This window comes from Mercenaria mercenaria, chromosome 16 (assembly GCF_021730395.1).
Source record: "Mercenaria mercenaria strain notata chromosome 16, MADL_Memer_1, whole genome shotgun sequence".
Taxonomy (NCBI): domain Eukaryota; kingdom Metazoa; phylum Mollusca; class Bivalvia; order Venerida; family Veneridae; genus Mercenaria; species Mercenaria mercenaria.
In genome coordinates this window covers 11973808-11990316 of record NC_069376.1, presented here as the reverse complement: position 1 = coordinate 11990316, position 16509 = coordinate 11973808, and the positions used below count along the sequence as shown (strand labels likewise).

Here is a 16509-nt window from a genome sequence, read left to right as displayed (position 1 = left end):
TTCATGCACTAAAAATATATTGTTTACGACGGGTACACTTGGAAACTTTCGACATAAACGAGAGGTACACAAACGTGATTGCGACCATCCTAAGAAGGCTTAACCTAGAAACGTAATGGACACAAAACTTAACGGAAACGCTTGAGGACGGCTGCACTTAGAAACTATTGACATATACTAGAAATACAGTAATGAGATGGATACTAAATCTTTACGGAAGTGCTCGAGAAGGGCTACACTTTGAAACTATTGACATATTTATAAAACTAGAGATATAGACGTGAAGTATACAAGACCTACCGGAAGGGTTTGAGGATGGTTTCAATTAAAAGCTATCGATATACACTAGAAATATAGAAATGTGAGGTACGCAGGTCATAACAGAAGGGCTTGAGGATGGTGTACTTAGAAACTATCGACACATACTAGAGATATAGAAACGTAAAGGACACAGAAACCTAACGAAAGGGCTTGGGGATGGTTGCACCTAGAAACTATTTACATATACTAGAGATACAAAGGATAAAATGTAAGGGTAGATTTCTCGGAAGCACAGAGCACTAAACACACAGCCCCAGAGCCTGGCACCCGCAAAGCAAGCCCACAACAAAAAGAAGCTGTAATGTAAAAATATTTCAGACGAGTTGCTTCAAACATCCAACAAGTACATATTTATTTATGCTAAATGCTAATTATAGAAGGAGGGGAAGGGAATGGTAAAGGGCAAAATGGGGTCGGGGGTGGAGAAAGCAAAGTTGATCAGTAAAGGGAAAACCACGTTCCTTAATAACAAACTGTTGACATATACTTGAAATATAGATACGTGACGGACACAAAAGAATAACGGACGTCTGCACTTAGAAACTATCTACATATACTAGAGATACGTGGTAACAAAAGCATAACGGAAGGACTTGAGGACAGATGCACATAAATTTTATTCTCATCTGTGTCAATCCAAATGTAGGAATGGACAAACAGACGGACAAACCAAATACTATTATGACTAAATGTTGTTTACTTTCTTCATATTACTCTTAGAGCAGTAAAATTTACTTCCGAATCGAACTTTGCAGTCATGGAATATATACATCAGTACGTGATTTCTGTAAATTGGGACAAATACAATGCGAAGGCACGTTATTTGCCATTTGCTGCAATTTTCTGCTCCAACCCATAAAGTTCACGAATGTTGACGACTGCTGAAAGTTTTCAGTTTTATAGGATTGTATTAATTTCGGTGTTTGTTCTCAGTGTCTACCTCTAAATTTTTATGGATACATATTTTGAATGAAGATCATCTAACAAAAGAAATCAACTTACGGGTTTTCTTTTGAAGATATTCCTCTTCCGCCGCCGAATGCTGTGTATGTACAGCCGTACTTACATCTGTTTCTTCTGAAAACAAAAACAAACTACTAGTAACCCAATTAATATTAATTAAAGATACTTTGATTGATACACAAGAGCAACACATGTTTATGCATGGACGGACATTTTACAGACAGACCAACACACACAACGATAGATGTTGGGTTTCCTTGTACATTTTATTTATATGATACTTAAAGCAGTATAGTCTGTTAACAGACCGAACCACGTACCGGTCGTAAACACTGTAAAGTAGGCCAGTAGGCCAGTGTAATGCGACGACTCTTTTTTGTTCTCTTTTGTTTACACGTTCTCGTCTGCTATTGGGAAAGTTTACTAGTGGTTAAAATTGCGAGTACAGTTTTTCTGAAAGGTTAGTTAACAGATTGTACCCAATTCGCTTTTTGTTCTTGAATATGTACCACTGTGAATTTAGGTTGGATATAGCTTTTGAAAGAAGATCACTACGTTCTACATACGTTTTTTCATCTTAACATGCTGATCTTCCTCTTCAACCGGACGCTGTTCATATTCTATCCCGTTTGTTTCTGTTTCTTCTGAATAAAAAAAGGAAACTACTGGTAACCCAGTTGATTAACTTCACAGCAAAGAACAACATGTTATACTAGTACAATTGATTTTAAGGCAAACATTATTTGATTTAGTTTCATTATTTAACTTTTAATGTGACGGTCGAAACCATCAAGGCTTGTGATGATTGCATCTATTATTTTTACAGAGAAACACTATTGGCAGCAGTACCTACTAGACTCTATGATTGGAAATATTCATGGGGAAAGAATTTGGTGCATCAATCCACGAAATCTTATTTAAATGATATCATAACTGCTCTTCTTGTTGTCTTCACATTTGAAATCTATGAAGTTATATTACCATGAAATAGTCGTTTTAGGCCAAATCAAAGCAAAATTATATAAAACCAAATAAACCAAATTTGGACAAATGACAACATGGCTGAATAAATTAAAGTCTGAGTACTTAATATCTACCTTTTATTTATGTGAAAAAAGAAAACATTAAAGAAGGTGCGGCCAGAGCTTTAGACTTAGCTATGCATGTAAACATAAATGACTCTGAGAGTTGCTTTGGCCTTGCAGTTATGGGAATTGACACGCGTCAGCAAATAAGGTAAAATATATAAAAATGTAAATTCAGGTGTATCTTGAAGTTCGGTAACCAACATTACCTTTCATTTGTCGGCGAAGACATGGCAACCATGAAAAACATCTTAATACATTTCTTTTCTTCCCTCGTGTTGGTGTTCCTTGAAGAAGTATTATTGGAAAGCGTTTCATTAAATTGTACTTGTAAGTGAAACATATATGAAGGAAACTTTCAACACAAAGGTCGTAAACAAGATTCAACGTTGACAAGATCCTTCACTATTTTCACAAATATTCATATTTTGTAATAAATCTGTTTAACAATAATTATACAGAAATATACGAAATCTTCATAATGGTTCAAGTACTAAAATTCGTGTATTTATAAGCTATAAATGATAATCTGTTCTGTACAACTTTGAATGTATTGTCTGTTCAAAGCGTATTTTGTTCGGACAAAAATGGCATGATTAAAACACCACTAACAAAATGGCCACAGCTTTAGCTCATAGAAGCTGATACAAGTTTTTAAATGCAAACTGCAGTGCTATACACCGCTACATTAAAAGATCGACAATTCCAGAGTTGATTGAATAACTTTTATTTTAAACTTTAAACCTTCGTTATTCCCTAGACTTACTTTCTATGAGAACGATATCCCAAACTGACGGAGAAGTGAGATCAAATACAATGTTATTAGGTTTCTAGTTGAATAACGTGGTCCGTGATTTTACCAGTGAGGCATATTTCTTTCATTTTTAATGAACACATTTTCACATCAACATGAGCATAAACGTAATCCGTCAAAGTAAAGCAAAATCAGTGTAAACGTGTGATTAAAACACCCGTTTGTTTCAATAATAAAATGAGCCGTACCATAATGAAAAAAACAATATAGTGAATTTGCGACCAGCAAGAATCCAGACCAGCCTGCGCATTTGTACAGTCTGGTCGGAATCCATAGTGCTCGTTTTCCTTATTGCTTCCTATTGCAATTATAGAAACCGTTAGCGAACAGTGTGGATCCAGACCAGACTGCGCCGTTGCGCAGACTGGTCTGGATCTACAGTGGTCGCAAAAACACCATGTTGGTTTTCTCATGGTGTGCCTCAAATAGTTTTAAGATTTTATTTTGTAATGGAGAAATGGTTGAGGCTATACTAAAAGTCTAAAATAAAGAAATATCGACCGAGAACGTGCTGTTAAAATATCTAAAAACAATTGCTACACTTTGTTACCAACTGAAAGTGGCAAATATTTAACTTCTGCTGTGGCTTCTTTCTGTGATGCAACTACTGCATTTCAATTACCAACAGGTCGCAATCGATTTTCAATTAATGTTGGTGGCAGTCGGTACTACATGTATCGCAGACGAATTTTCAATAAAGATATTTTCCAAATTACAATTACTTCTAAGCTATAATTCTGTCTAGTTGTAGAAAATAATTCGTGATATATAAAAATGAGAGACTCTTAAATCGGTTACATACAAAATAAGTGGCATTACTAATAGGTAGATGTTGCTATTTTAGAAATTTTACTAAATATCACATACTTTAATCTGTGGCTAAACAATCACCATCTTAAAAAACTAAACGCTATTCACATTTCTTTTATTTCATATAAACAATATCTATGATTAATATTTTGTTGATGCAAAATATTGAGACTTGAATGCTTTAACGGGCCTACGAAATAATTTCTACTTGGACCATGTTTGAAAATAGTGTTGTTAAAGATACAATACTAAAATTTTTTATTTACCTTGAAATTTCTTTCTAAATTTTACAGCCTTCATATTGTGCATCTCTTTCTTCACTAAGTCAACATCTTCCTTAACCTTTCCAACCTCTTTTGCTACATCTTTTTTCACTTCGTCAAAATCTTCCTTTACTTTGCCAACCTCTTTTGCTACATCTTTCTTCACTTCGTCCACATCTTCTTTTACTTTGCCAACCTCTTTTGCTACGTCCTTTTTCACAACGTCAGTATCTTCTTTTACTTTGCCAACCTCTTTTGCTACATCTTTCCTCACTTCGTCAAATTCTTCCTTTACTTTGCCAACCTCTTTTGCTACATCTTTCTTCACTTCGTCCACATCTTCTTTTACTTTGCCAACCTCTTTTGCTACGTGCTTTTTCACAACGTCAGTATCTTCCTTTACTTTGCTAACCTCTTTTGCTACATCTTTCCTCACTTTGTCAACATCTTTTTTTACTTTGCCAACCTCTTCTGCTACGTATTGTTTCACTACGTCAGCATCTTCTTTTACTTTGCCAACCTCTTTTGCAACACCTTTTTTCACTTCGTCAATATCTTCTTTTACCTTGCCGACCTCAATTGCTACATCTTTCTTTACTACGTTAACATCTTCTTTTACTTTGCCAAACTCTTTTTCTACATTTTTCTTCACTTCGTCAACATCTTCTTTTACTTTGCCAAAATGTTGTGCTAAATCTTTCTTCACTACGTTAACCTCTTCCTTCACGTTGTCAACTCCTGTTTTAACGTTTCCAACTTCCTTTATTACATCTGATACGTCTTTCTTTACAAGACGTATTTCAGTTTCTAAGCCCTTTTCCATGTTTCTCCAGCTGTGTATTTCTTTTAGTAACTTTTCCTCAGCCTTTGGATCAAGAGAACTGTTTTTGTATTCATTAATTAGCTGTTGCAGGTTTTGAACAGGATTTAGAACATTCAGCCGATTGAGCACCTACAGTAAAATAATGATAAATTTTAGCTATGGAAAGTTATTGAATAGGGTGCATATGATATGTAACAGGGACATGGTGGCCAAGTGGTGCTTATTTGAACAGCAATGCTCTTGATGACAAGATCAAGAATACAGCGTCCTAACTTCGGTACACTAAACTTAAACATATATCATCAAGTTCAAATAAGTTGCATGAAAGTTAGTTAATAAATCAAGAGCAAATAACTGCTATATGATTAATAAAATTAGCTCATGCCTTACATGACACATACCGTCGACTTCATTCAAAGCAAGGCAGAACAATTACAGCGCCTTACCAAATGATCATGTTGTATGGATACTTTTAAAACGGTATGTATGGATACTTTTAAAACGGTATGTAAAATGAAATATTTTCATTTTGTATTGATCTTCAGGTCTGGCTTGATGAATAAATGAACACCAAGAAGATATTATATCGTTAAACATTGTATAGAAAACAAAATAAGGTTTGCCGATGCAATGAAATCGCGAGCCAAAACATCGCTCTTCGCTCGCTCCTGATTTTCTCAAAACATAAAAACAAATATCTAAATTATTTTTTCGCTCGCCGCCTCATATTTGTATTCAGATAAAAAATCCGATGAACAACTTATCAATTTGGCGTGAACAAAATTACAAATTTACAAAGCATTGGTACGAGACATACGGTACAAATAATTACATTTATAAGAGTAGTTCGGCAGTACAAGTTTCAATCATTAGATTGATAAGAGATAGTCAGGGAGCATGGATACTAATTAAAGCATTTGGAATTTATGTAATAACCTTTACATTGATAAGAGAAGACAACAAGTTTAGACATTAATAGAAACATTAATAATACTAGGCAGGAAACATAGATTGAATAATTATATTTATAAAGTGTAGTTAGTGATAAGAGAAGTCAAAGATCAAGGATATCTATTATTTCATTAATAAAAGTAGTAAACTAGCAACAGTAGTCTTAACATTAAAATACGTAGTCAGGAGCAAGACTACAAACCATCATATTAATACATTGTTAAAACTGTTAAAAACAGTATGTGTGAATAAGTATTTAACGCTTTTTTTCAACAGTATTTATACTCAACAAAATTCCTAATTTCTCCACATGAGGCAACGTTTTTAGCTCAGGTGAGTTCTTCTGATCGCTCGATGTCCGGCGTCCGTCGTCTGTCGTCTGTCTGTCAACATTTAGCTTGTGTATGCGGTAGAGTCTGTATTTTGCAACTGATCTTGATGAAACTTGGTCGGAATGATTACCTTGATGAAATCTATGCCGAGTTTGAAAAGGGGTTGTTTGGGGTCAAAAACTAGGTCACTAGGTCAAATCAAAGAAAAACCTTGTGTATGAGATAGAGGCTGTATTTTTTTATAAATAATCATGAATTTTGGTCTGAATGATAACCTTTATAAATTCTAGGTCGATTTTGAAAAAGGGTTGTCTGGGGTCAAAAACTAGATCACTAGGTCAAATCAAAGAAAAACCTTGTGTATGCGATAGAGGCTGTATTTTTCAATTAATCTTCATGAATTTTGGTCAAAATGATTATCTTGATAAAATCTAGGCCGAGTTTGAAAAAAGGTTTGCTGGGGTGAAAAAACAGGTCACTATGTCAAATCAATGAAAAACCTTGTGTATGAGCTAGAGGCTGTATTTTTCAATTAATCTTCATGAATTCTTATAAGGATGTTTGCCTTGATGAAATCTAGGTCAAGTTCGAATCAAAGGAAAACCTTGTGTATGCGATAGAGGCTGTATTTTTCAATTAATCTTCAAGAAATTTGGTCAGGATGATTGCCTTGATGAAATCTAGGTCGAGTTTGAATATGGATTATCTGGGTTTAAAAATAGGTCACTAGGTCCTTGATAAAATCTAGGCCGAGTTTGAAAAAAGGTTTGCTGGGGTGAAAAACTAGGTCACTAGGTCAAATCAATGAAAAACCTTGTGTATGAGCTAGAGGCTGTGTTTTTCAATTAATCTTCATGAATTCTTATAAGGATGTTTGCCTTGATGAAATCTAGGTCAAGTTCGAATCAAAGGAAAACCTTGTGTATGCGATAGAGGCTGTATTTTTCAATTAATCTTCAAGAAATTTGGTCAGGATGATTGCCTTAATGAAATCTAGGTCGAGTTTGAATATGGATTATCTGAGTTTAAAAAATAGGTCACTAGGTCAAATCAATGAAAAACCTTTTGTATGCGCTAGAGGCTGTATTTTTCAATTAATCTTCATGAGTTTTTGTCAGGATGATGCCTTGATAAAATCTAGATCAAGTTCGAATAAGAATGCTTGCCTTGATAAAGTCTAGGTCGGGTTTGAATATGGGTTATTTAGGGTCAAAAAGTAGATCGCTAGGTCAGATCAAAGAAAAAGTTGGTATATGCGATAGAAGCTGTAATTTTCAACTGATCTTCATGAATCTTGGTCAGAATGATATCCTTGATGAAATGTAGGCCGCTTTGGAAAAAGCGTCATCAGGGGTCAAAAATTAGGTCACTAGGTCAAATCAAAAATAAACCTTGTGTATGCGATAGAAGCTGTATTTTTCATTTGATCTTCATGAAATTTGGTCAAAATAATTGCATTGATGAAATATAGGTAAAGTTCAAATATAGATTATCTGGGTTCAAAAATTAGGTCACTAGGTCAAATCAAAGAAAAACTAGAAGCTATATTTTTCAATTGATCTTTCTGAAATTAAGTCAGAATGATTGCATTGATGAAATCTAGGTCAAATTTGAATATGGGTCATCTTGGGTCAAAAAGTAGGTCACTAGGTCAAATCATACAAAAACCTTGTGTATACGATAGAGGCTGTATTTTTCAATTGATCTTCATGAAATTTGGTCAGTTGGCTCGAATATGGGTCATCTGGGGTCCAATACTAGATCACTAGGTCAAATCACAGAAAATACTTACTTATACTCAAGATTTTAGCTCCAATGTTAATAACTGGTCAGAATATTTATTTCCATGAAATCACTAGGTCAAACATGTTTACACTGTTATTTTGTGTTATGGTGTATTTCTCAGGCGAGCGACCAAGGGCCATCTTGGCCCTCTTGTTTTATCAAATCGTAACGGGGAACATACGCCTCGTGTTGGGCTCGAACTCACGACACCCGTTGTGTTATAGAACACCGGCATTTGTCATTTGCCATTACATTGTCAAGAATTGTCACGATAAGGTATTACTAATGATATTGAAAAAACTATTTTTTACATTTTTAAGATTTAGCAGAGAGCAAGGTTATTGTCATTGCATAGCTTACAGCTGTTAGGTAGCACGGGTATTATTCATTTTATTGATAACAGTAGTAAGCGAGCATTGGTTTTGGTCATAACATAATGAGTAGTCAGGGATCATGGTCGTTAGTCAAAACATGTTTAAAACATAATCAGCGAACATGGGCATTGTTCATTATTCTGATAAGATTTGTAAGCTAGCATTGATATTAATCATAACATTGATTAGACTAGTCAGCAAGCAGGGACATTTATCAGTTCAGTAGTAGTCAAGGAGCTTGATATAATTCAGTATATTGACAAGAGAAGTAAGCGAGCTGGGGAGTTAGTCACTACATTGAGAACAGTAGTAAGCGCGCCAAGGCATGTGTCTAGTAGAAAAGGGGCAGGTGTAACAAGCATCACATTGATGACCATAGCTAGTAAGCATGTGTGGTAATCATTACATTGATAATTTGGTCAACGAGCATTGGTAGCAAACACAATATCGATAAGAGAAGTCACGGACAATAAGTTTATCATTGTTTCTGTTTCAGTTACAGGCGTTGGTATAATAGGGTTATTATAACTACTTGATCTGGGAGGCAGTATTCGGCTCGTGTGGATTTTGCAAGATTGGATCTCAGGAGGCAAAACTAGGTATAAATCAAATCTCTGATAAGGTTGCCAAGAATCGTAGGTATTAACCATAACATTTGTAGGTGGAGTCAAGGGTCATAGGTTTAAATTATAACACTGATAAGAGTAGTGATGGAGCATAGGTATAAAATCATTATACTGATAGCAATAGTTAGCAAGCATGGATATGTGTCATTACACTGATAGGAGCGGTCAGCGAGTATGAGTTTTCATTGTTACATTAAGAATAGTCAGCAGGCATAGGTATTAGTAATTACACAGATAACAAGAAATGTCCGTAAGACAGTAAGACAGCGCGCTCCACTACTCGGCGATTTGATTGTAAAATAAATATATGTCTCAATCAGAGACCTCCACTTTAAAAGGAAGATACATAAAAAACAAAGAAAAATATCAAACAGGGTATGCCAAAAACACCAAAAAAACGTAGCCTCCTCAAAACGAAACCCCCAGCACGCAGACGCGTGCACCACACACACACACACACACACACACGCGCACACAAAACCAACACATAAGGACAAAACGAACAAACAAAGGAACACAGTGGGGCACCGCCTTGGAACGGGCCATGGCAAAAACACCATTGGGGAGCTTTAACCGGTTTATGGTGCACCTAACCTCACTCTTATCCCCACCATGTTCCAAATACATGGGACAGTGTAAATAAATGTAATCCCTTCCAGGTGAATCTCTTACACACGTAATGGAAACAAAAAGGCATGGCATGTAAAACACAAAAATGCTCGTGTATAAATATATATAAAAAAAACCCCCAAAGACGTATGTACTCAATGCCTTTTCAGAAGACATAGCAAATAAGGCCCGACGAAACAGACCAGAAGACAAATATCAAAACAGTTCAGTCCTGGTAGGATTTAAAAACTGCTTATCAAAGAGTCCTCCCCTTCTTCCGTCAGGTGCAATCAAAGAGGGAAGCGTAGTGTCCAACTGTAAACGGGTTGAACACTTAACATGCGGTATGTCTCAAAACGGTTGGGTCGTAACCTCTTATAATAAAATGTTTTATAATCTTTCCAAATACATTTGGAAAATTACTATGACCCAAGATCTTACGAAGTTTGTAAACCACATCCCCATAAAAACGGATTTAGAAATACCTTCTCCCAGAAGTGTTTTTAAATTACTATTGAATTTTAAAACTAAATCAGAATTACGATAATAAAATTAAGCAAAATATTTACGCAATTTGTAATAACGGTAGCCTTGCTGAAGAAGTTTACCTGTAATATATTGATTACGTTCATTGAAATGCTTGACATGACTACACGCTCTGGCAAATCGAATTAATTAAGAAATATATACCCCATAAGATGTAGCCTGAGGTACATCCCTATCCAAATGGGAAAAAATTTACAATACTAAAATTAAAATCAACTCTCTTATCATAATTTTTGTATGTATAAAATTGTCATAAATAGAGGGATTAAATCTAAAAATGAAGCATCAGTATCCGAATTGTTAGTTTCAATTAACTGAAGCTCACTAGGATAAATAGTAACCATCAATTGACCAAATAACGGATTATCCATATTAAGAATATCATCCAGATAGCGTAATGTATTATTAAATGCAGTTATAATATCTGCCTGCGTATCTGGAGAGAGGCTCAACATAAAGTCTCTTTAGTAACAATATAAAAACAAATCTGAGTCAAGGGATGCACAATTTGTTCCCATGGTAATACCAACAACTTGTCTAAAAACTGCGTTCCCAAACCTGATGTAAATGTTGTTCAATAAAAACGAAAGGGCTTTACAAACTTCGTCACAGGTCCACATTGTATAATGTTTAATAATATTGCTAGTAAAAAAGCTTTATCAAAATTGCAAGCGATAAATGTAGCATTCTCTCTGGCAAAAGTCTTTTGAATTAGGGCAGTTAATTTGTCATTTATTAAGTTATGTGGTAAAGTGGTATACAAAGTAGAAAAATCGTAAGTACTGACTGTAGATACCTTGTAATTATTAATTTTCAACTTATCCAGGATTTCGCCAGAATTTTTAATCGACCAAAATAAGTGTTTACCAGAGTGTTCGTATACTTTATGGCAGTATCTTTCCACGTGGGCTTTCACAGCAGTTAGACATGATGTTAATAGTTTTGAAATATTTGCAGTTGTACAAGAGCTTGAATTAGCGACGAAGCGAGCTTTATATGGTTGTTTATACAATATAGGAATCCAGTACATGGTCGGTAGTTTAATTTGTTGATCGTCTATACGAACTTTTAAATTAGAAACTTCACTGATGTGATCAGTAACCAACTTATTTTCAACAGAAGAACTCAATGTATAAGTTTTAGTGCTATTTAATTCGTCTTGTAAAAAAACAAAGAAAAATATCAAACAGGGAATGCCACGCACCAAAAACGTAGCCTCCTTTAAACGAAACCCCCAGCACGCAGACGCGTGCTCCACACACACACACACACACACACCCACAAAGCCAACACATAAGGACAAAACGAACAACACACACGCACACAAAGCCAACAAATAAGACGAAACGAACAAACAAAGGAACACAGTGGGGCACCGCCTTGGAACGGTCAGTGGCAAAAACACCACTGGGGAGCTTAAACCGGTTTATGGTGCACCTAACCTCACTCTTACCCGCACCATGTTCCAAAGACATGGGACAGTGTAAATAAAAGTAATCCCCTCCAGGTGAATCTCTTACACACGTAATGGAAACAAAAAGGCATGGCATGTAAAACACAAAAATGCTCGTGTATAAATATATAAAAAACAAACCTTAAGAACCAAAAACGTATGTACTCAATGCCTTTTCAGAAGACAGAGCAACAAGAGTGTAAAACATTAATATAATGTAGACGTCAAATGATGATATTGTTGGCCGCCTTGTCTGCTGGAACTAAGACATACTTAGAATGAAATTCTTGGATTTCCTTTTTCAAATGTCTTAAAGTAACTTGGGTTTTGGTGGAAATAGGTGTTCATTAGTTTGATAAAATATTATTCGAGAATCAGCAATGTTAAAAATATTATAATAATATGCTTCCAAGATGTTAATGCATTGGGATCAGCGTTCTCACGACGACACCATTTAACACAGAAGGTTTCGATGGATTCTGCAACCACGACAAGCATTAAAATCAATAGTTGAAGAAATTCTATATTTAGTCCTTTAAAGAATAAATTACGAATACGCCTGTCCTTAATAATATCAAAATTACCAGTGATGACACGACCTGCATCTGAATAGCAAAATGTTGAGGTTTTACATTTGCAGTAAGAAGGAGTATTTGTTTGAACATCTAAGTTGGAAACAATTTTATTGTAATTGAAAATAACATTTCTTACTGGTGTTTTATATTTATAACAGATTATAGGAACTTCGGAGTTTCTGAAATATTTAGGCACAGAATCAATGACACGTTTATCACGAAATACACTAGGTACATCGATGAATTCAATACCTTTGTTCATGAAATAAATTTTAAGAAGATGTCTCCTCTCATGGTCAGATTGGGTGTCAATATGTGGACGGAGAACATGTGTAACTTTGAATAAGATATGATGCAGTGTAAAACGGATCTGTTTGAATAACATACTGGCCCGCTTCTTCGACTAGCCTAATATTTAAAATAGAAAAGATATCGATATCAGGGTTTTTAGAGATAAATATTATCATTTAAGCCCAACGGAAACGGTGACTGTAAATTTTTAATCCATTTGAATTCTGCTACATGTCTGGCTTTAATTTTAAAACTAGATGTGGAATTAGTATCATATACTATTTGCTCTACTGGTTGCATTGTTACCGGATCAAATGTATGGCCAGATTTACGAAAGTGTTGATATAAAAATGTAGTAAACTTGTTTCGACTACGCATTTTGTATGAATGTTCACGGAAATGATTTTTTTAAGAACGCCCTGTTTGGCCAACATATTGAATACCACAATTAGTTGCGTTTCAAGTCAGTACATATATCATGTGGGACGTAATTCAATCAACGTCAGAATTAAGTACCACATTAAAAGTTCTGCCATTAACGTTTGAGGTAATTGTAGACCTGTGCGATAAATGATTGCAACAACCGCACCTCTTAGAATTGCATTTGTTAATAGAACGGTACTCTCTACATCTTTGTGGAAAATTTGTATGTTTAATTTTATATTTCTTCAGTATAGTAGAAGTTAAAGGTGATAGACAAATACGTAGATTATTACGAAAAACAGCTGGATAATTTAAACTAGTACGTGGGATATAAAATGATTGAACAGAATGTAGCTTAAGTGGAAAAAGGCTGATCGATGGTGTATGTCTTAAGGTTTAGCAGTATATCACAAAACAACAGATTTTTTAACGAATGAACAACAACTTGACACACAACTTATCTGTCTAATACATGTTTTACTGTTCTGTCCCACAGAGTTGGATACTTAAAATAATTTTAATGAGTGGTCCCCCTTTAAATAAAAATGCCATTTGTAACGAAATGAATGTAAACAATTGTCAAAAACGATGTTTTATCTAGTTAGGTAAAGTTTAAAAACTCGCACGATGTTGTAAATGCCTCAAAACGAAGACGTGTACAACATCTTTAAAAAATGGCGAGTTTTTAAAGGCGCTGAACTGTCCGGAAGTGTAGCCACTTCATGCAGTCCCTTTCTTGAATTCAATACATATTTTAGTAAATTGACAATGGCTTTGTAGAATAATTTATTTAATAAAGATGCATTTTAATTTTCAAGTCTTTACCTTACATTGCATTAAAGTTATACCCAGAAAGCGAAGATTGCAAAAAAGAAACCTTAAGTACAAAAGGGGCAAAATTCTGTCAAAAATACAATCAGAGTCATTGAGTTTGTAACCGCACATGCAGAGAATTATTATAAAGAAACATTTTTTATTTCAAATCATTATCTTTTAAAGTACAAAATTGATGATATGTCTAAAAGTGAAGGCTTCAAGAAAAAAATAACATGAAAATAATTCAGAGTATAACAACTCTGTGACCTTGACCTTGGATATAATGGACCCAGCCCCTGCAAGTACTTTGTTTGTATGCTAAACAATGTTTGTGTGAACTTACAGTAAGGCATAAGTAATAGTAACAAAGATATGACAGAAAAAATCAAAGGTTACCGAAAATTTTAACCTTAAAAACAACGTAAGTATAACACCTTGGTGAGCTTGACCTTGGGTATAATTGGCCTTGCCCCTATACATATTTTGTTTGTATACTGGACAATGTAATGTGAGGTTACAGTATGATATAAGCAACAGTTACTAAGATATGACAGAAAAAAATCAAAGGTTGCCGAATAAACTTTAATCAAAAAGTCACGCCGACGCTAGGACGAGTAGAATAGCTCCACCTCCCCCCCCCCCCCACACAGCCCCCTATTATCAAAATAGTGAAGCTTAAAATTGTCTGGGAGGATTTGTACCAATGACTACATTGGTTAAAGTAGTCGGCCAACATGGGTATAAATCTTTACATTTTAATTGTAGTCAGGAAGAATGTGATAGTCATCACTTTCGGGGCCTCCGTGGCCGAGTGGTTAAGATTGCTGACTTCAAATCACTTGTCCTTCATTAATAAGGGTTCGATCCTCACTAGGGGAGTTGAATTATTCCTGGGAGTGGTTCTACTAAGGTGTCCTCTCTCGCACGTGATGAATTACTGCACGGAGGGGCACCTGGGGTCTTCATAAACCCTTTAAAGCTGGAAAGTCGCCATATAACCTATCATGTGTCGATGCGACGTTAAATCCACCCCCACCCCAACCCCCCCCCCCCCCCCCCGCAAAAAAATATACTCATCACTTTTATAGAATGGTAAGCGACCACTGGAGCATGTCGTCAGCGAATATGGAATTTAATAATAGTACAATCTTTATAAGAATAGTCAACGATCATGGGTACAAACAAATACACTTAAACCATGGTATGAAGCATAACTTGATTAGAATAGTCGCCCCTTTACCTATGAGTAAGCAGAGCGATTAACCATTACCATGTTAATTTAAATTTTGGAATGATTTCTGTAATACATTGTCTCACCTGTTCGATTTCCGTCCATTTTAAATTGAATGTTTTCACGTCGATTCCAGTTGTTGTCGATATATGTGCAACCTGTAAATGAGAATTTTACAAATTGTGTTAATGGAAAGAATAATTATGTTATCTTTACAGAGGAATATTTATAGTAACTTGTCTATCATTATTTATGTGCAATTTCCTTTATAGTTACGTTGTCGTTAATTTCCATACTGTGATAAGATAAAAGTCACTGCATTAAAGTTGATCTATATTTAAGCATGGTATAAATATAATTATTATATAAATGTGTTTTCACCTCATTTCTAAAATGTTTCAGCCTTAACACATCCGCTTCTATACTTGTATCTGTTGCCTGTAGCGGGTCATTCCATTTAAATTTTGTGTTCAATCCACAAGTTTTCAGATTTCTCAGCAGACAAATTATAAGCGTGATGTCAAAGTCTGCTGTCGATGGAAGTTTTCCACCTGCAGGTGGATACAGTAGATCATACTGGACTTGTGTAATTGTGTTCCGGCTCTTTAGACGTGTAATTGTCGGTCTTTCTGTACTCAAGCATGTACTTAGGGAGATGTTCTGGACGTGGAGATTCTGGTCGAGTATATTTCTTAATATCAGAAGTCCGCCATCTATGATAAGCGTTTGTAGACGGAAAAGGTGAACACGGTTATTGGCATCAGCAGCTGCCATTTTCTTTCCATTTAACTTTGTGGTTAAACCATATCTATAAAAGATAATTTGTAATTTGATATTGTTTTGGCAAATGAATTAAATGCTTCATTTATGAAATGATTCATAGCAAAACAATTGTGGTTTACGTTTAGGTGTGGCTGTTGTTAAAGAGCGCGGCTTTCTCTTTGCTTATAAGTCCTTGTTCAACTTTTACCTTTTCTTTACCTTCGGGTTTCCTCCCCCTGCCCCATTTTGCCCCTTACCATTTCCTTCTCCTCTTATATTTAGCATAAATTCCTTGTTGGATGTTTGAAGAAATCCGTCTGAAATAGTTTTGCCATTACAGCTTCTTTTTGTTGTGGGCTTACGTGGCTCTTTGGTGCTTTGTGCTTCCGGAGGGTCTGCCCTTACGTATTATCTTTTAAAAACTATTTCTTTCTCCAGATAAACAAAAAAAGAAAATCAAACTCTGTTTATTGTTCGTTTAAACAAGCCATTATATAAGTTACTGTACCAATACCGCTCTATACACACGATTATGTTACTATATCTGACCATTATTTAACTACACATTTATAACTGTCCATTCTTAAAATAACGCATACATTGCAGTTGGCTATGAAATTCAAAAGTTTCGTAAAACTGCAACGTTTTACAGAAAT

General features: G+C 35.1%; 1 protein-coding gene across 1 annotated transcript in view; it reads right to left on the bottom strand.

Moving 5' to 3' along the window:
- The window catches only part of LOC123540783 (uncharacterized), a 112472-nt gene extending 96551 nt beyond the window's left edge, over window positions 1–15921 (bottom strand). The window contains exons 1-6 of the mRNA XM_053526113.1: window positions 15473–15921; window positions 15178–15249; window positions 4260–5208; window positions 2579–2656; window positions 1851–1928; window positions 1324–1398 (exon numbers count right to left, since the gene is read on the bottom strand). Of these exons, the coding sequence (XP_053382088.1) occupies window positions 1324–1398; window positions 1851–1928; window positions 2579–2656; window positions 4260–5208; window positions 15178–15249; window positions 15473–15865 (1645 nt within the window). The 5' untranslated portion in view covers window positions 15866–15921. The remainder of the gene's footprint in view (window positions 1–1323; window positions 1399–1850; window positions 1929–2578; window positions 2657–4259; window positions 5209–15177; window positions 15250–15472) is intronic.
- Between the last annotated feature and the right edge of the window lie 588 nt (window positions 15922–16509).